The sequence below is a fragment of the Manacus candei genome, unplaced genomic scaffold, assembly GCF_025592945.1.
Source record: "Manacus candei isolate 608988 ecotype Guabito, Panama unplaced genomic scaffold, ASM2559294v1 h1tg000094l, whole genome shotgun sequence".
NCBI lineage: Eukaryota > Metazoa > Chordata > Aves > Passeriformes > Pipridae > Manacus > Manacus candei.
This window is the reverse complement of record NW_026138142.1, coordinates 4,996,123-5,016,066: the sequence shown is the minus strand read 5'-3', so window position 1 is coordinate 5,016,066 and position 19,944 is coordinate 4,996,123. Positions and strand designations below refer to the sequence as shown.

The window sequence follows — 19,944 nt, the reverse complement described above, 5'->3', positions numbered from 1 at the left end:
GTGTTTACCTGTAAAGAGCTCTCCAAAGTGGCTGTAATGTGAATTAAGTTGCATCAGGGTGGTTAAATATAGCTGTATTGACACAGGAGAGCTCTCCCTGCCCTGGGATCCACTTGGACAAGGGGCAGAGGATCAGCTGGTGGGACAAAGCTGATCCCACTGTAACAGCTCCAGTTTAGAGCCCTGACTTGTGGATGGCTCGTTCCTAAGGCTCCAGAGCAGGACAGAGGTGTGAGGAGGAGACAGATTTCGGTCCCTCATGTGGGTGAAATGGGAAGGAAGCTGGTGTGCAAAGGGGAACTGAGCTGGAAGATGCTTTGCCAACCCCTCCACAGCCCCAGCCAGCAGCTGCTACTGCCCTGCAAGCCACAGGGCCCTCATCCCATGGAGGACAAAAAGAATGAGGTTCAGCTTTAAATGGAAAAAGAGCAGAGCCCCTGTGCTCTAAATTAAGCCATGGCTGAGCCAAGAGGGGTATTGGGTTTCTCCCTTCATCCTCTCCCCTCCCAGCCCAGCTCCCAGATGGCTGCTCCCATGGGACAGGGTGGCCTCACTCCACAAATGCCACCTGAGTCCCTGGAGTGTCCACTTACAGCTCCCAAACCATCCACAGCCCTGGGCTCAGAGCAGCTCATTTGTCAGGGAGAAGAGTGGTCTGTGGGATGCACTGTGGCAGCAAGGGATGGGGGGTCACTCCAGCCTGGCATTGACCTAACTGGGGCATTTTTTTGGGGAAATGGAAGGGGATTGTGAGGAGAGGAGCTGAAGGCAGTCAGGGTTGACCTGATGCTGGGTGGGAGGAGGTGGTGGGAGCCTCCTTCAGAGTCCTTCCCTGGGGTGGCAGGAGGTCCTGGGACCACTGATGGAGTTGATGTGGGCCACGAGGGATGGGCAGAGCCATTCTGGGGGTGCTGGGAGGGGTCCTGAGAGGGACCTTGGATGAGGGGGTGGGGGACACATTTCTTTCTCCTGAGCCATCCTGCTGGCAGGAAGATGCCTGCTGAGGTCCTGGTGGGGTTGACACGTTCCCAGTGACATGTTTGTGTGAGGAACTCAATGGAACAACTTAAGGCAGTAGAAAACAATCCATGTTGGACCAACAAGAGAGCAGGAGAGGGACTTTTGACAAGGACATGGAGTGATGGGACAAAATGGCTTTAAACTGAAAGAAGGCAGGATTAGATGAGATATTAGGAAGGAATTCTTCCCTCTGAGGGTGGTGAGGTGCTGGCACAGGTTGCCCAGAGAAGCTGTGGCTGCCCCATCCCTGGAAGTGTCCAAGGCCAGTGGAAGGTGTCCCTGCCCATGGCAGGAGGGATTGGAGCTACAGGAACTTTAATGTTCCTTCCAACCTAAACCATTCTAGGATTTTATGATTAAAACCCTCTCTCCTTCCCATCCAAAGATCTGTTCCAGCAGCCAGGAGGTTCGTTTGGTGTCCCCATTAACATCTCCAGCTCATGCCATGCCTCACTGGGACAGAGCCAAGCACTTTTCCTTGAACCCCCTCCACCACCTTCCCACTCACTTTCTCGGGCACTAAAGAGTGGCTTGGCCTCAGGTCCTGTGCCACAACTTCCAGCAACCCACCCAATGTTTGAAAAAATACCATTTAAAGCATCTCAAAGCTGTAAACACTGAGGCAGTAAAACAGAGGTGTCACCTGTGCTGAGGGAGACAGGCTGGTTACATTAAAAATAAATCATTACATTAAAAATCAAGAGGGGGGTCGGTTAATTTTTTTAAAAATATGTACAAATTAAAGCTGAATGATTTTTAACACTGCAGTTCCCAAAGCCTTATAAAAAAGTTCTGCCCAGCCCTTCACCGGTGCTGCATTTTGGATCAAGCAAGATCAAAAGTTACTTGGGTTTAAAAAAAAAAATAATTTAAATTTATCATTGGCCTGAAACTCCGTGGATGCCCAATGAGAGCAGCACGATGGGGCTGTGAGTCGGGAGCCCTCCTGGAATCCCTCACATCCACGAATCCGAGATCCCCCCCTCCATCCCCGCGGCCACACAACGGGCTCGTTGTGCCCCCGACAGAGCAAACACTCCGAAAAAAAAGGATTTGGGTTGTGTTTTTCTCTTCTTCATGGATTGGGATGGGGGTTGAGCGCGTTTGGGAGCCAGAGGGGTGACATAGATCTGTCAGTCCCCGGTGCCCCTTTCCTCGCGTCCTCCCTGTATCACCCCACACCGCAGGGAGCCGATGTCCCTCTGCATCCAGAGACACGATTTTTCCCTCCTGCTGAGGCTCCTGGATGTGGCCATAAACCCTTCCCTGCCTGCCGCAGGCAGAGGGAGCGTGAGGAATTGTGTCCCCGTGCTTATCTGCACCGATCTTTTAATTACTTCGCCTCTAAGCGCGCAGTCAATTATGCCAAGGTCGGGAGCCAAGTCCCCGGGCAGGGCTGGAGCTGCAGCAGGATACAGGATGCAGGATACAGGCTGGGGCTCCGGGGCATCTGAAGGGCCGAATCCCGCCCCGATTGCGGCAAATTTAAGTGGCTCATTAGGTGCTGAAAGTGTTGGCCACACAGCCGTGGCCAAGGAGAGCCTCTCTCTGCGCTCACCGGGTCAAAAATGACGCTAAAGAGCCTTTTTGTTGGCAGGCAGTGCTACAGCAAAGCTGGGCTGACCCGAGGGCTGCTCGTCCCGGAGATCCCACCCTCCGGAGCCCGGAATGCATCACCTCACCCCAAACCAGACAACCCGGGGAGGTATTTATAAAATCCGGGGTTGTCTGCCTTGTTTCTCTCCCCTGACCCTAAAGGCAGCTCAGGAGATGATCAGGGATGTTTGCCCCAGTGTGAGCTCTCCCCAGATCTCACAGGGATTTGGAAGGAAGATTTGGGCAGGAGGATGGAGCTGACGCTGTGTTGAGTTGCTCTTGGCTGAGCTGTGTTTGCCCATCCTGAAATAACGGAGGCCACAACCCAACCCAGCCCCTTCCTAGGACTCCTAGTATTCCCTTCCTCTGCTGGGGATGCTGGAAGCTGAGAAGGAGACCCCAAAGGTGGTTTGTAGAGATCATGGAGTCCTTGAGGTTGGAAAAGACCTCTGAGATCATTAAACCCAACTGTTAACCCAGCACTGCCAAACCCCCCACTAAACCACAACCCCAGAGTGTGTTTTTTGAACACCTTCAGGGATGGTGATCCCACCACATCCTTGGACAGCCTGTTCCAACGCCTGACCACCCTTCCAGTGAAGAAATTCTTCCTAATATCCAACCTAAACCTCCCCTGGACCATCTTGAGGTTGTTTCCTCTTGTCTGGATGCTGATTACCCGGGAGCTGGAGATGCTGCAACCTCCGAGCCCCGCACGGATTTAAACTCCTCCAAGCCAGGGAGGAATTGCACCTTTTGGCTCCGTGCCTCAGCTTCCCCGTCCCTGTGCAGTGTGAGCTGCCTCCCCTCTCCCTCAGGGTGATGGGGGTCTACTCTCACCCTTACAGGGCCTTAAAGTGGGGACCCAAACCCCCCTGTGAAGGAGCGGGTCCCTACCTGGGGGCTGCCTTGCCCCGGGGCTCGCAGGGCCGGCCCCGGGCCGTGTCCCCTGGCTCGGGGTGAGCTTTGGCAGCCAGCACAGGTCCTCTCCAGCAGCTGCCGTGACAGACAGTTCCCGAGCCACCCCCCTCTGCAGTGCTGCTCTAAAATAAAAATACCTCCCGCCCGCTCCGCTCCACTCCCAGCCAAACTTCCTCCAGGGGCAAGGTGGGGGGACGGCAGCCCGAAAATACACCCGCCCCCCCCCCCCACCAAGCCGGGCTGAGGGATGCTGTAGGGCAAGTCAGCGGCCCCCAAACCCCTCTGTAGTTCCTCCCGTTCCCCTTTTCCCCCCTCCTGCCCCCCCTGTCGCGGTGCTGGACGCTGGATCCCCGACCCTCGCCCGCCTCCTCCCGCGGCCCCGGGGCTCAAGGTCAGTAGCGGGGAGCGATGCGGGGCTGGGGGGAGCCACGCTGGGGGTGGGGACACGCTGTCCCCGCACTCCCAGGGCTCTTTGTCACCTCTGGCTGTTCCCAGCGCCCGGCCGGGGTGCGGGGAAGGCGGAGGGAAGCGGGGGGATGATGGTGGTGATGATGCCCCGCCGCCTCTCGGACCACCGGGGACCCCCCCGTGCACCTGACTCGGCATTCTGGGAGCGATCAGGAGTTAAACTTGTCCGAGGGGTTCCCCCGCCAGCCCCCCCATAGGGTCATTCGCCGCCTCTCGCCGGCTCCTTTGCGGGGTGGCCTTTCTCCCCCTCTAAAAAAAAAAAAAAGCTTTGGAAAGCATGGAGAGGAGGGGAAAAAAGCTTTTTAAAGGCACCTCCGTGCGTGCCCTCCCGCCGCAGGGGAACCGCAGCGCTCGCCTGCAGCGTCCCCGCACCGGGAGCGGCCGCGGGGTGACCCCTGAATTCCCCCCGGGCTGAGCCCCGATTCCCCCTCGGGCTGACCCTCGAATTCCCCCCGGGCTGAGCCCCATTTTCCCTCCGGGCTAAGCCCCAATTCCCTCGGGAAACGCGTTTGCTTCACGCTGTGGAGAGATCTGCTCACCCCGCATCGCTCTCAGGACCCCCCCCTCCCGCCTTTAAAAACCTCGGTGACCAAATAAAACCAAACATTTAAAACTAAGATAATATTATTTTAATTTTATTTCGAATTTTGTATTTAGTGACTTTAATAGTCGCGCAGGAGCTTTGAGATGCGGGTGCCAAAGCAGAGAGTGACCCGGTCGCTTTTTACTCCGTAATCCCTTCGCTTCTCTCAGGGGACTCCCACACGCGGGGATGGTTCCTCTCCCCCCGCATCCCACATCCCGCATCCCTGCTGCTCCAGCCCTGAACCGTGTTTTGGCAGCTGCCGGACAGGCGGTCGGGAGGCTGCGGAGCGGCACGGCACGTCGCGCCGGGGTTAATTAGCCTTGGCGGTAGTAATTAGCCCGGGGCTAATTGCCGGGCTGGGTGTCGGCACCCCCCGAGCGCTGCAGATGCCGCCGGGAGGCTCAGATGTGTCTGCGGCGTCCTGAGGCTCCTGGCTGGGAGGAATTTGGGACCGCGGGGCTTTTGGAGCCCCCCAAGAGCTGGAGGTTGGGCAAAACCTCGGCAGAAGGTGAGCAGCAGCTCAGGGAAGAGGAGTTGGGGTATCCCATCTCATCCTCTCCACCACTGCTGTCTCCGTGCTCTCTCCTGGATCCCCTCCAAGGATGCAACTAGGAATTAGGGGGGTGCACGTTGGAGGAGACCCATCCTGGGCAGCTGACATGCCAGAGCAACTCTGAAAGTCGGGATAAATGGGAAGAGCCCCTTATCAGGAACACCTGGCTGAGCCATCCCCAAATCCTGGCTCCTGGGTGGGGTTTGCAGCAACTTCTCTCTTTGCACCTCAGTTCACACCCCAGGTGTGACCCCCTTCTCCTTCCCTTCAGCTTCCAGCCTTCCAGGAAGCCCCCAGAGCAGACCTGTGGAGGAGCAGCAGGAATTCAGGGTGTTTGAGGGGTAGGAGGGCAGGTGAACTCTCACCTCCGGTTTTCTTCCCTCTCCTGTCTCCCTTTTCCCAGGTGTGGATCCCGTGTGGCGGCCGGAGGGATAAGCCGCCACCATGGGGGTTAAAACGATGCTCCCACGCTACGAGCTGGGGTTTTATGCCCTCGTGGTCACCTGTGCCGTGCTTTACAGTGGCAGCGGGATCTTCGAAGCATCCAGAGGTAACACTTCCCACCACATCCCTGGGAGGGGGGATGGATGTAAGGTGCCTGCTTTTCCAGCTCTCAATATCAAGCAGCAGCTCCCTGGCTTTAATTTTTGCAGGAAAACAGCTTGTAAATAATTTCCGAAGGGATTTTTGCTTGGTTGCTTCCTTGTGCCCCCTTCCACAGCTCAGGGCAAGAGGCTGTGGGATGTCACAGCTCTCCAGTCAGTGCCCAAGCAAACAGGCAACCACCCTGCCTACACAGGGATGCCTCCCAAATTTTTTGTTTGAACCTGAAAGTTTCATGGGATCAGCCAGGGGATGTGCCCTGGCAAAAAGATTTTGCTGGAAGTTCCTGCAGGAACATCTGTGGTTGCTGATGGTTGTCCGTGGCAATTTGGGAGGGGCTGTTTGAGCCCTGATGGCTCCTCATCACCACGATGAAGCCTCCCTGCCTTGCTTGAACCCAGACCCCATTTCCCAGAGCTGTTTCTCTCCCCATAACTCTGGGGGTTTTCTTTGCAGACAGCATGAACAGAAAGGCCTTTCGGGATGGGATAAAGCCGGGCTGGCACTACTTCGGCAGGAAGATGGTAAGCAGGGGAAGGACTTGGCCTTTTCTAGACAGCATGGTCAGTGCTGGACACTGGAGAAGCAGAGCTGGTTTTGATGCTGCTGACACACTTTTGTGTCAAGTCCACGTGACTTGTATTTTTGTCCCTAAAGTAGCCAGGAAAATACCAGCCCTGCAGGGCTGGGGATGCTCTGCTTTGTGCGCGCCCGGACGAGCAACCTCTGCATGTCTCTCCCAGGGTTTTGTGTCCAAGCTAAAGTGCTTGGGAGCCAGTGGGTGGAAAATGGGAAGAGAAGGCCGTGATAGTCGTGTGGCTGGGTCAGGGGTGTGAGTTGCCTGGTGCTGCTCCCACAGGACGTGGCCGATTTCGAGTGGGTGATGTGGTTCACCTCGTTCAGGAACATCATCATCTTCGCGCTCTCGGGTCACGTCCTCTTCGGCAAGATCTGCTCCATGACGGTGCCACAGGTGAGCCAGGGGTGTGTGGGGATGGATGGGAAAGCACCAGGGTGAGCTGGGATCTGTGGAGGAGGCTTGGGGGACGCTCTAGGACGGGGGGATGTTCTGGGGTTGGTGCTTTCCCCGGGCTGACCCTGGTCACGGCTCTCTCCCGCAGCACCGGGCTGTGATGTACATGATCTACGGGGCCCTGGCCGTGCTGTGCAGCATGGGGCTGGTCTACCTGATGATCATCCTCTCCCACTGCCTAGTCCTCTACTCCGTGGCACTGGCCAAGCAGAAGTGGCTCTGCTACGTGGCCGGGCTCTGCTGTCTCGCCTCCTTCAAGGTGGAGCCGTTTGGCTCGTGGCAGGTGGGTGCTGACCTGGCCCTGTGTCTGCCTCATTTCCAGACCTCTTGTGTCCATAGCCTTGGGTTTATCTCCAAAGAGGGCTCCTGGGACACCCCCAGATCCTGGCATTTCTCCTGGAGTAGAGCTCCCACAGTGTTTGAGAGGGAGGGGACTGTTGTGCTGCTGAGCTTGGGAACAATCCCACGGGGTCTGTGTCGTCTTTTGGCGGCTTCATGATCCAGAGCTCGGGACGCCTGAGTCCTTCTTGCTGCCCAGGCAACAGTTTGTCAGCCAGGCAGGACAAGTTCCTTCCTTGTGCCTCAGTTTCCCCACCTGTATCACAGGGCTGGAATGGGTTCAGGATGCTTGATCCCACAGTGCCCATCTCTTAGTTCACAGCCCAGTTAAGATTTTGTCTCGCTTGTGGGTGGAGAGTGAGGCCCAGGAAGGACTTTATCAAGCTACTCAGTCCCCCTCCATCAACCTTGTGCTGGCTGGAGAGATTATGCCCCTGTGACAGGGACCCACCCCAAAGCCTGCGTGACCAGCAGCTGCTTGGTGACCACATGGACAAGAGGATCCAACAATTCCTGACTACTCTGGGATGCAGGAGCCAGCTGGGAAACCAAGCCCCAGTTTTCTCTTTCCGGCTCATTCACTCCAGGGACAATTGGTGTCAGAGCATAATTAGAGGTTTTGCCTGAAATGAAAACTAAACTAAAAGAGGTCAGGGTTAGATGAGATGTTAGGAAGAAATCTGTCATTGTGTGGGTAGTGAGGCCCTGGCACAGGTTGCCCAGAGAAACTGTGGCTGCCCCATCCCTGGAAGTGCTCAAGGCCAAGTTGGACAGGGCTTGGAGCAACCTGGGCTAGTGGAAGGTGTCCCTGCCCATGGCAGGGGGTTGGGAAGAGATGATCCTTGAGGTCCCTTCCAACCCAAACCATTCTATGATTCTGTGCTGCCCCAGGAGTGGTGTCCCCCCCAGAGCAGAGGAGCACAGGAGTGACACCACGTTCCTGGTGGTAACTCTTGGTTTCCCATCCAGAGCGGGTTTGTAACGGGAGCTTTTGATCTCCAAGATGTCCTTTTCTACGGAGGGAGCACCTTCACCATCATGCGCTGCATGAGCTTTGCCCTCGAGAGCTCTGAGAGGAAAGAGGGCATCTACTCCATCTTCGACCTCCTCAAGTACAACTTCTACCTCCCATTCTTCTTCTTTGGGCCTGTCATGACCTTTGACCGGTTCCATGCCCAGGTGAGTGCTCCTGAGGCTTCCTACATTTATTTGCTTGGGTTTAATGCCCGCAAAAAAAACCAATTCTGGCCTTCACTTTCACAGTGAAGGTGAAAATGGTTGTAGAACTTCTTGTGGTTGCCTAGAGTTTGTGGCCATAGACTGGGCTGTGCATAATGCTGTGATTTCTGTGGAGAGGGGCATAAACTGATGGGTTTTTAACCTTTCTTTGGGGTTTTTGGCCATGTCACAAGGGAGGACCTCCCTCACCTGCTTGGTGCCCCAGTGTCCTTGTGTTGTCACCCCACTTCCTTCCTGCTACCTCACTGGGCAGTGCCAGGAGGTCACAGTGAGGGCCAAACGTGGACTAATTTCTCTAGAAATATCTAAGATTGGGTGGAAGGTCGTGTTTCAACAATCAGGGGCTTCCTCTGTGCTCCATGAAACATCCTGATGCCCCAAGCCTTTGCCTGTACCACAAAACCAAGGGAACTTTTGGATGAGCAGACTCCAGAGAGCACTGGGAAACATCAGCAGAAGCCTGAGCTGAGACCAACCAACATCTGGAGCTGTTCCACAGGCAGGGATCAAGGAAACCAGCAGTGATTGCTCTCTCCCTCTTCTCTTCTTCCCATCTCAACGTCCTCTTGGTCATCAAAGCAAACCAGTGCTGCTGGCCAAGGGAGGGACCCCTTGCTGAGGAGGATTCCCACCACCCCTCTGGTCCCTTTTGAAGAAGAACAGTTACACTGAATTTTTGGACCCAAATCGACGTCTGGGTGCAAAAGCATTTTGGAAAAACATTTGTGAACTCGGAAGAAAAACCAGCCCAGGGCAGGGTAGAGCAGCCAGAGCCCTGTGGTGAGGAGGGAACCAAAGACCCACCAGCCCAGCACCTTCTCTTCAACGTGGGGCTGATACTGGTCACCTAAGAAAGGGTCTGCCCTGAGCTTATTTCCTCCAGGATGAGCCTTGATCCAAGTCCTGCTCCTTGCTGGTTTGTTCACACAGGGAATTAACAACCTCGTGGTGCCTGTTGAAAGGAACAAAAGCTCTCAGGTGCTACAGGATTTATTAAAAGGGTTTTTAGAGCATTTGACCCTGAAGATCATGAGGTCAGCTCTGGTGTCCCCTTGAGGGGTGCAGCCAGGTACCTGTAACTTGGGACATTAAACTCCTCATGTCTCCAACACCTGAACTCCCACCATTCCTACCAGGCTCGATATAGGGGGAGTTTTATTTCCTGTTCCTTTGCACAGCCCCAAACTGGGATGTCTAAAGCCACTTAATGGGCAATTCTCCCCTATTCTGCTTAGAATGATCACCCCAAAGGCACCAAGGATTAAGCCCTCAACCCCTTTCCCATGCCCCAGCCAGGGGTCCTGTGTTGGCCTGGCCACCACTGCCATCTCCTGGCTACATCCCCCCTGCACTGCTGGAGCTGCAGCTGACTGCAGAGGTGAGTTCTTAACTGCCCAACAACCATTAGGGCAGGAGGCAGACAGAACCCTTCCCCAGGGTGGGGTGTATGGCCCAGTTAGGGAACGGATCTGTCCCTTTGGCTCCGACTGGCCCTACATCCTGGTGGAGCTCTTGCACCCCCATGTGAGGTGGAAATTCATCTCTACCAGGGCTTGGCCAACCCAATTTGAGATGAGAAGCATCTTCCTCACCAAGATCAAGGGAACAAATTCCCTTCTGTAGGGTTGGGAGTGTGGGGGACACAACCCTGATCCCAGGGCGATGGTGACCAAGTGATGTCACCACACACAGACATGAGGATGAGAGGAAGTTGCACCAAGGGAGGTTTAGATTGGGAAATTTGGCGAAATTTCTTCAAGGAAATAGTTGTCAATCATTGGAACAGGCTGCCCAGGGAAGTGGTGGAGTCACCTGGAGGGATTTAGAAGACAGGTAGATGTGGCACTTTGGGACACGGTTTAGTGGTGGCCTTGGCAGCGCTGGGGTAATGGTTGGACTCGATGATCTTAATGGATTTTTCCAACCTAAATGGTTCTATGATTTTTTGGAAGGAGGGCTCTGTGTCCTCCCACACATCTCCATGCCACAGCCTGTCCTCCTTCAGCTCCTCCTCCAGCCCAGGGCCCAGCGACCTCTTCATATCCTTAAAGCACCTGGCTTATAACAGACACGGAAAAAATCTTGCAAAGGCTTTAATTCCCAGGAATCCTCTGGGTTTGACAACAGGGCTGGTGCGGCAGCCTGTGGATTATGCAGGGAGAGCTCCCACCTCTCGCGGGGAATAAAGGGAAAGTAATAAACATAAGAGGATTTCGGATACAGCAGCAATTTTACGGCAGCGCGGGGAAGCAAGGACATCGCTCTGCCCGGTGTAATCCTGAAAGCTCCCTCTGATGATGTTTATATTACAAGGAGCAGAGATATGACAGCTCCTGGAGGCAAAGCCCGGCCCCTGTTTGTACAAGGCACAGCAGAGGTGGAATTCCCATCAATCAGGTCCCACCAATTCGGGACGGCCCCTCAGGCAGCTCACCCTCTCATTTACAGCAGGACATCCAGAGATCATCACTCATCCTCCTCCTCCCAAATGACCCTGGCCAAAATTATGTATCTGGCCCTGGTGGAGCTGTCAGGTGGGATTCCATGCCTGGAATCCATCCTTTGGATGTGATGGGTACGGACACTTTGCTCCCTCTTAGTGACTTGTGCGAGGGGCCGTCCTTAAGCGTGAAGTTGATTTTCTGAGCACGTCCCTGCAGAAAGAACATAAAACCCTGGGAGTTCCCTGGTGGGTATGGATTTCACCCCACCTAGAGTGGTACAGCCAGAGCTGTCCCTGCTCTGTGTCACCCTGTGCCTGCTCTGCTGGACTCCCCAGTGATGGGGACAGGAGGGATGCTGTGGGTGGGATGTGTCCTGCTCCTTGTGGATGTATCCACCTGAGCTAGTCCTTGGGTCTGCCTTAATCAGTGGAAATTTGGGCCATGCAGTCCATGTGTGATTTCAAAGGAGAGCAATGAGTCCCTGTTTGGACCTCGAGTGTCCCTCTGGACGGAGGAACACGCTGCCCATCCCCTCCCTCGGCTCATCCCCGTCCTGGTTTCTCGGTCCTGGCAGGTGAGCACGCGGGAGCTGAGGCGCAAAGACGACGAGATGAAGAGCATCCGAGTCAACGCCCTCCTGCACGTGGGGGCCATCGTAGCCGTGGACATCTTCTTCCACTTCTTCTACATCCTCACCCTCCCTTCCGACCTGAAGTTCGTGACCCGCCTCTCGGACTGGTCCCTGGGTGAGTGGCCATGCCTGGGCACGTTCACCCCTGTACTCAGCTCCAAGGCAGTGGTGAGTGACCCAGACCTGCACCCACCCCCACTGAGAGCCTTTGGCAAGGCCTGTGTTGGACAGGTCTGAGTGAAACCCCCCCCCTTCTTCCAGCACAGAGCTGGGGCAGGGCGGCCCCGCAGAGCTGGTGGTGTTGGTCTGATCCTCTCAGTGCGAAGTGTTTAGTTTGGGGTTTTAAGAAGCTGAGCACCAAGACATTCTCGTTGCCTTTTTCTGACTGGAAGGGAGCTCAGCACCTCCAAAAAGTCACCAGGGCACGGCAAAGAACATGCAGCAAGGCAAAGCCTGATTGCATGTAAGGAATGTTGTTCACAGAGTGGTCAAACACTGGAATAGGGGCCCAGAGGTGTTACAGGTTATCCCAAAACACTCATATTCAATCCTTAAATGGACAGTGTCCAGAGCAGTGTAATCTTCATTTAAAGTTGGCTGTTCTCTAAGCAGGGTTGGACTAGGGACTTCCAAAAGCCAGACTCCCAGGGTGATTGGTGGCAGCAGGGCTGGAATTCAGCTGGAAGCTGGAATGAGGATTTCAACCGGTCAAATACGTGTCTGAGGGCAGCGTTTGAGGCACCACCCACATGGCAGAGGACAAGCAGGGGCTGGAGTAGCCCCATGTCTCTCCAGAGTGGCAGGTGGAGGGCAGGATAAAATCCTAATGCAGCTGGAATGGCACTAGCATGGATTTAGGGTGTCCTAAGAGACCTGGGTGGACTGACCTTGCATGTGTTGCTCCAGAGGGAGCTGAGCTATCCTGACTGTGCTGAACCCACCTGGCTGGTCCATGGTGGGAACATCAAGGCACTGCATGGCCCTTAAGCTGAGAGTTGAATCCTACCAGGATGGGGCCATTTTACTTTCTGCTTGCACAGGAATTTGCAATCTTTAGTGCCTGATCCTGCAGGGTTTGTCTCCCAATGTCAGACACCTCTCCAAGGCAGAGGTTCTGGCCCTGGCTCTGCTGTAGCACCAATGTTACTTCTATGGCCACAGGGGGAATTTTGATGGAGGTGCCAATAAAACCTCAGAGGTCAGAGCTGATGAAATTACTGTGGTGATTTCATCATGGGTTAACAAGCCTCAGAGGGAAGGAACAATGTTGTGACAGAATAAATGACTATATGTACAGAATTTCTTAGACCACCAAGACCAATTAACAGTTTGCTCCCAAATACCCTGAGAAAGAAGAGACTGTCCTTTGGTTCAAGCTTCTTAAAAAGCTTAGTTTTAAAAGTTTTGCTGGTCAAAGACAGCTTTAGACTGTCCTCCTGATGTTATGTTTGTTGCAGCAGACTTCCTGCTCCCATGGGACATGATGTCCCCAAGAAGTCCTGAGGGTGACACATCTCAGGTTGCTCTTCAACAGTTTGACTCTCGTTTTTGCTCCAGCTGGCCTGGCCTACTCCAATTTGGTGTATGACTGGGTGAAAGCTGCTGTCATGTTTGGGGTCATCAACACCATCGCCAGACTGGACCACCTGGACCCACCCCAGCCCCCAAAGTGCATCACCATGCTCTACATCTTTGCAGAAACGTGAGTACCCCGCGTGCCTCGAGGGAGAGGGACGGTGTTTCTGGGCTGAACAGAATGTGCATGGAGGGGGAAACAGCTGGGCTGCTCTTCTGGGGAGATGGGCTGTGAGCTGGAGACCACCTGCAGCGAACAGTCCCTACTGAACCTCCAACTCAGGGCCTGGCACAGCCCAGGGAAATATCCTTGGGCAGGAATAAGGAGAGAAGTTAAACCACATCAATAGTGGGGCCTGTCCAAGGCAGGAGCATGGAGCATTTCTGAGAGCAAGGTCCAGGGTGTACCTTGCCAGGGGACTGGGTGTTTTAACAAGTTTTTTATCATCTTCACTGCGTGTTTTAACATGTTTTTATCATCTGCATTTTAGGCATTTTGACAGAGGGATTAATGACTGGCTGTGCAAGTAAGTGTCTGATCGACCACCTCTAGCCTGGTTTGGGGTCTTCTCTTTCATCACATACCAGTGAAGCATCAAATGCTGTTCATCCCAAAGCTGTACTGTCCCCTCTTCTGGGTAAATCCCACTGTTTGGTCTGTTTAGCCCCAGACCTGCTGAATTAATTGCCACAAAGAGCAACAACCCCTTCTTCCAAAGTGGGGAATAAGGGAGTCCTGTCCCAGAAATCCCTTTAAGTCTGGTGGGTTTAGAGTTCCCTCGAGGGGGGAAGAGTCAGGTTCATATTCTACCAGGAGAAAAGGGAATTGAGCCCAGGTCTCCCATGTCCATCTGCATCTCCCTTAAGCCATGAGTGCACACCAGCAAACCTGTTGTGAAGGCAGTGGCTGCTCTGCAATTAAATCCTGAGCACCAACAAGTCTGAGAGATCCCCAAGTTTTATCAACCTTTTACCTGCCAGCGGGGGAAAGGGGGGAATTTTGTCCTCAATGATCTATAAGTCTGTGAGGAACACGACTCATAGGCAGCTGGGATGAGGCAAAAACCCAGAATGCCTCAGGCAGAACATCCTCCCTTTCCCACTGGATGCTCTGGGTTGACCTGCCTGCGAGGAGCCTGCGGTGGGTGGGCGCGGGGTAAGGGATTCCAGAGGGGTCTCCCTGACTACAGGGAGAACCAACCCCTTTCCTTGGCCACCAGGTACGTGTATGATCACATTGGAGAGAACCATGACAGCATCCTGAAGGAGCTCCTGGCCAGTGTCACCACCTTTGCTGTCACCACCCTGTGGCTGGGGCCCTGTGAGGTCGTTTACATCTGGTCCGTCGTCAACTGCTTCGGCCTCAACTTCGAGCTCTGGGTGCAGAAGTTCTTCCAGCTGGGGCCCTTTGCCAAACTGGAGGTGAGGGACTGGGCTTCAAGGGCCTGGGGGAAGGCCAGTGGGTCTGGGACCAAACTCTGGTGCTGGAAAGCATCATGAATTTAGGGAACTCAAACTTGTTTGTACGAGTCAGATCCGTTTTGAGCTGGGATTAAAGAGCAGAATCCCTGATGGTGCCGTGGAGCTCCATGTCCTGGCCTCCTCAAACTCTTTCCTGTAGCCTTTGAGGTCACAGAATCATTAAGGTTTGAAAAGACCTCTGAGATCCTCAAATCCAACCATCAGCCCAGCACCACCCTGTTCACCACTAAACCCTGTCCTCAAGTGCCACATCCACATGTTCTTTGAACACTTGTGATGTCCCTGGAGAATCCTTGTGATCAGCTGCTGGGCTGTGCAAGGGAAGCACAGCCTTGGTGCTCTGTATCCCTTCATTTTATGTTCTGTGTCACCCACCCAGAGCAAACTCCACCTGCCCCTGTGATGCTTCCCGGGAAATTTAGGTTGGGGTGGACCTTTCAGGGGGAAAACAGAAGTCCAAGAGAAGCAGGAATGCAGCTCCAATGAGGCATCAAAGTACCACAGACAGGCACAAAATCTGGGGTCTGTCCATGGGGAAAAGCTTAAATATTTCCCCATGGACACATGGGGAATATTCTATGGGGGATATCCATATTCTGTGGGGAAATGGTTTTATATTTCCACATGGAAATAATTTGTTCTTCTTGTTCTGAAAAACATCTTGGCATTCTGAGCGGTTTTGATCTAATTTCTGACGAAAACAAGTGTTTAAGTACTAGAAAAAAATTATTTTCCAAACAGTTCAAAGCCTGCCTCTGTTTGTTTGAGACCAAGGTGTCTCAGGGACACATTGAAAGAAAAACTTAGGAAGCCCCATCCTGGAAGCAATTATGTTCCTTATTTGTTTTGCTCAGCCCCAAGTCTGGAGATCCTAAACTGGCTAAATAAAGATCTGTTCTGAATACAAACTGTGGAGAGCAATCCTCCTGTTTGCTCTCCTTGTTGAACTTCTAATCAGATTAAGGCTCTCACAGGCAGTGAAATCTCCTTCCCTGTGGCACCACAATTCTCAGCACTAAGTGGCCTGGGGATTCACTGTGCTCTTTGAAGACTGATATAAACCCTTTCCCTGCTCCACTCTCAGCAGCAGCTCCTGAGGATTATGTGCCAGTGACAATTTCACTCTGCTGCTGTCACTAGTTGTCAGCTTTTTTTTTTTTTTTAATTCCTAAGTAACAATCTTTACCAGGACCTGGGATTGATTTGCATGTAGGACTAATAATAATAATAATAATAATAATAATAATAATAATAATAATAATAATAATAATAATCCTGGTATACCACAGCATTCTTCTTTTAGGAATGGTTTACCCAGCCATTGCATTCCTAAAGGGGCTTCAAGAGAGCTGGAGAGGGGCAAGGACATGGAGTGACAGGACAAGGGGAAATGGCTTTAAACTGCCAGAGGGCAGAGTTAGATGGGATATTGGGAAGGAATTCTTGGCTGTGAGGGTGGGGAGGCCCTGGCACAGGTTGCCCAGAGAAACTGTGGCTGCCCCATCCCTGGAAGTGTCCAAGGCCAAGTTGGATGGAGCTTGGAGCAACCTGGACTAGTGGAAGGTGTCCCTGCCCATGGCAGGGGTTTGAAATGAGATGATCCATAAGGTCCCTTCCAAACCAAACCATTCTGTGATCCTACAATTAGCATGAAACTGTGTCTAACATCTTGTCCCTACTCATGGGACCCTGAAACACCAGCCCGGGGCCCCTAATGCAGCAAAGCAGATGTTTTGCCTTGTCCTAACGTTTCTTCATGCCAGAGGCACTGAAGGCTGCTCTGATTTTTACCTCCCTTCTGGAATCCCAGCTGGAGTTTGGACCAGTGCCTTCCCTTTCCTCACAACCCCGTTTTCCCTCACGCTCTGCCCCTCTCCCCTCCACAGGCCAAGCTGTCAGGGGCCATGTCCCGGCGGATCCGGGCGGCTTTTGGGGCAGTGAACTTCTGGGCCATTGTCCTCTACAACATCCCTGCCCTCAGCAGCCTGGACTTTGCACTGCTGGTGACCAAGAGACTCCTCGTGACAGGTAAGGTGCTCCCTGCCTTCCCCACTGAGGGACCCTTGTCTTAATGGGCACTGGTAGGGGAGCTGGAGACAGTGACTTTTGAGTCCTCTTGGGTCTAAAGTGGCCTAACTTGTTACGTGGCTGCTCTAAGTGTGCTTAATTCTTATGAAATAAATGCAGGCAGTGGTTTCTGAGCTCCCACCCTCCCCATGAGAGCACTTTGGGATCCAAGCTGCCTTCCAGGTGTGCTTGTACAGCTCCTGGCACAGCCTGGCACTGATTTAGGCTCCTTGGAGCAATGCAAAGGTCACAGTCACCCCACCGGGCTGAGCCCCTGACTGTGAAAATCTCCTCTTGCTGGAGAAAGGGATTTACTTGTCCTACCTCATCCCCTTTGCTTTGGCAGCTATTCCTGCACCAACCTGAAGGTGACAGGTACAAATCCTCGTCCTGCAGCCTGTGCATTTCTAATCAGTGGATGGTGGCACTATTTGAAGTCTTCTGGAGCTGCCCAGGGTATAAATAGCTATTGAGAGCCCACGTCCTCCAGCCTTCCCTGGGAGGGGGCTGGCGTAGGGAATGGATAATGTCATGCTCTGGGCTCAGTGTACCAGGAGTGCCTGCCTGCTGAGCCAGCTGGCCTTTGCTGGTTGCATTATTCATTTCAGAGGTCCTGTTTTAGCAGGAACAAGCCCTGTCTCTCCCCTCTGCTGTGGATACGGGGTTTGTGATTGCAGATGCCGTCAGAGCCTTCCTAAGCTGAGGGAGAGCTCCTGGTTCTCAGTCACTGACGTGGGTGACAAAAATATGTGTTTTCCTGGGTGGACACTGTGTCCCCACAAAGTACAGGACAAGGCTGGGGTTGATCCTCAGCATCAGTGGGGCCCCAAAGCTTCCAGAAGTTCCCAATGTTGAGCAATGGGCAGGTTGAATGGGGAGAAAGTCAACCACCATGTCTGAACTTGAGGAGCAGAAGGAGTTCTGGGGATAAGAGAGGGCTCAAAGCCATGTTCCCACATTGGTTGCTGTCCCTGGTGCCTTGGTGGGCTCAGGCACAGCTTCATCTAAAATCTACTCCTGGGGATTTCTCTCTTCTCTCAGCAGAGCTGCAGGGCTGGATCCGGGATGAAAAACATCATTGGCCACTGTGAACTTGTGGGACCTCCCAGGCCCACCTGAGAGGCATCAATGCTGGTGAAGAATTGTCCTTTTCAGGCACGGAACCACACCAAGGTGACCATGTCTCCCTCCCTCTCCTAGGTTTCCCTGTCAGCACCTTGTCCATCTGGTTCATCACGTACTGTGGAGTGCAGCTGATCAAAGAGCGCGAGCGCATCCTGGCCATCCAGGAGGAGGAGAAGAGTGACAAGGCAAAGGTGGAGTAGGGGAGGCATCAGCAGGCTTATCCCAAAGCCTTGTCTCCCTTCCTGCCACTGCTGCCAGGACAGCCCCTGGCTGGGGCTCTCCAGGCCCTCCTGACAATCGGACTTGTAGCTCACCCTTGTAGAAGTCACCTGGAAGGCACCGGTCAGCCCCTTGCTGCAGGAAGGATTTTCTGTCAGGCACAGTGGGCGTTTCACAGGCTCCCCAGGCTGCCCAGGCAGCTCCCAGGACATTTCTTTCATGCCAGATAGAGCCATCCCATGGTTTTTCTGACCCTCTGACATTGTGCAGGCCTAGAGATTTCACCCACAACTCTTGGTCCACCAGCACTCGGAGCTCCCACAGGACATGTAGCTCATGTCTCCCAGAGGAGACCCTCCAAGTCCCATGGCTGGAGGTTTTAGGGTGGGCCAGGACACTGAGAAAGGGATTAGCTGGTGCTGAGCCTGCTCTGTGCAGAACATCTCCATCCTGTGTTCCCTTCACCACAAGAAATGATCTGATTTACTGTGCAGGGTTCAGCTCCTGTGGTTGTGCAGTGAGGGCTGTGAAAGGGCTCAGCAGGATCCACTCCTATCAAGAGATAGTAAATAAATAGTAGAGGCTTTACAGCAAAGGGAAGGAGGACCAGGAAGGACACACTGAAGGGTGACTCTCCCCACCACTGTCAGCCGTGCACGGTGCTGGGCGTTACAATCTCTACAACACAGGTCCCTTCACTGATAAAGATCTCAAAAAAAGTGATTTAGTGCCAACACCAGGTACAGTTAATGAGTGTGGGAGCCAAACTGCTTCACAACCATTGTGCATCATCTGCAGGTCACGCTGGGAGCGAGGATGCCAAAGAAACACAACACATGGCCCACAACTGCTTGGTCCCCAGGGCTCAGCTCAAGCCCTAAGGGCTCTCCACTGCTGGCTCTAAGACTGAGTGGCCACCACAACCATCCTGCTGTGACACATGTCCTGGGGCTCAAGCCAAATCACCCTTCTCTATTTCTTTTTTATATGCTGTGGACTAGGGTTTGAACTCACATTCCTGCCCCATGGCTGAGGGACAGAAAATGCTGTAACCAACTCCTGCTCATCTCCAGCCACCCACCCCTCTTCTCAGCTGCCTTTGGTGGGCACAGCCCAATCCATGAGTGCATGGCTGAGTGAGCACACAGGTAAACACAGGAGGAGAAAGACCCTGGATGAAGGGCAGTGACTGGGAGGTGGGGGGAAAGCCCATGGGAGTCTCCTTGGAGAAGCAGACTTTGGGATGCAGCACGGGAGTGTGTGAAACACGGTGCCTTGGGGAAAAGGTGGGTTAATAACCTCAAAATAGCTCTGGCTCTCTTGCACTTTAGAGTAACTTTCAGTGGCCTTACGTCTGAGGTGTGTCAGTGTTTGGTGAGGGCAGAATCTGGACCCCTTTGCAATGTGGGTATTGGTGCTGGTGTGTTCTGGCTTCCCTGTGGATGAAGCAGGATCTGTTCCTAGCCAGCTTTCAGCTCTGCCAAAGTAATTTGTGAAGTCCCTGATAAATGTCACTTATTTATGTAGTAAATAAATGTTGGACGACTCTGGCCCCTGCTGCTCATCCCTGTTCTGCTGCTGTACTGCAGGTGACACCTCAGCCATCAGAGCTGAGAGACACAGGGATCTTTTTGCAGGTCCTCACCTCCCACCCAAAACTGTGACATGAGACATTACTGACTTTAACGGAAACCCACCTTAGTGGCATCACCAGATTGGAGGTTGGGCTGCAGCTTGATTCACTCCCACCTTTATTTTGATTCCATGTTTGTACTGGTGAAATATCTTGAGCCCGTGGCCATCAAATTGCCATTTATGTGGGGTTTTAGTTAGGAGCTATATAGGGATTATTTCTGGGAGCTTGACCAAAAATGCTGGAATTAAGGGCAGGTATTGTGCCTTGATGGCACCTCCTCACATCCCTAAAGCCTCTTTGGCTGCCAGGCACAGCCCTTTTTAACACAGGTCTGCTGCTGGACTTTTGGAAGATGTTTCTTGGCACCTCCATTATTTCAGATTTAGTTTTTCCACTGTAACAGCTAT

The 19,944-nt window shown here is 53.4% G+C and overlaps 1 protein-coding gene across 2 annotated transcripts; it reads left to right on the top strand.

Moving 5' to 3' along the window:
* Positions 1-3,681: 3,681 nt before the first annotated feature.
* Positions 3,682-19,451, top strand: HHATL (hedgehog acyltransferase like). 2 transcript variants are annotated; one of them, XM_051768390.1, is made up of 12 exons: positions 3,682-3,928; positions 5,548-5,694; positions 6,204-6,271; positions 6,607-6,720; positions 6,869-7,063; positions 8,089-8,298; positions 11,377-11,548; positions 12,991-13,135; positions 13,500-13,535; positions 14,229-14,430; positions 16,377-16,518; positions 17,758-19,451. In XM_051768390.1, exons 2-12 carry the CDS (start codon positions 5,589-5,591, stop codon positions 17,880-17,882), a joined length of 1,515 nt encoding a protein of 504 aa, XP_051624350.1. In that variant the 5' UTR covers positions 3,682-3,928; positions 5,548-5,588; the 3' UTR covers positions 17,883-19,451. The 2 variants fall into 2 exon arrangements, with proteins under 2 accessions (XP_051624350.1, XP_051624351.1); XM_051768391.1 differs by lacking the exon at positions 3,682-3,928 and having other exon boundaries at positions 5,592-5,694; positions 6,208-6,271.
* The last annotated feature ends 493 nt before the right edge of the window (positions 19,452-19,944 follow it).

What these genes read in the sequence shown, in the direction of transcription:
- HHATL (XM_051768390.1), top strand. Translation starts at nt 5,589, where the DNA reads ATGGGGGTTAAAACGATGCTCCCACGCTACGAGCTGGGGTTTTATGCC. An exon ending in CCTCTCGGACTGGTCCCTGG is followed by an intron (nt 11,549 to 12,990) that starts GTGAGTGGCCAT and finishes TTTTTGCTCCAG; the next exon opens with CTGGCCTGGCCTACTCCAAT. An exon ending in GGCCCTTTGCCAAACTGGAG is followed by an intron (nt 14,431 to 16,376) that starts GTGAGGGACTGG and finishes TCCCCTCCACAG; the next exon opens with GCCAAGCTGTCAGGGGCCAT.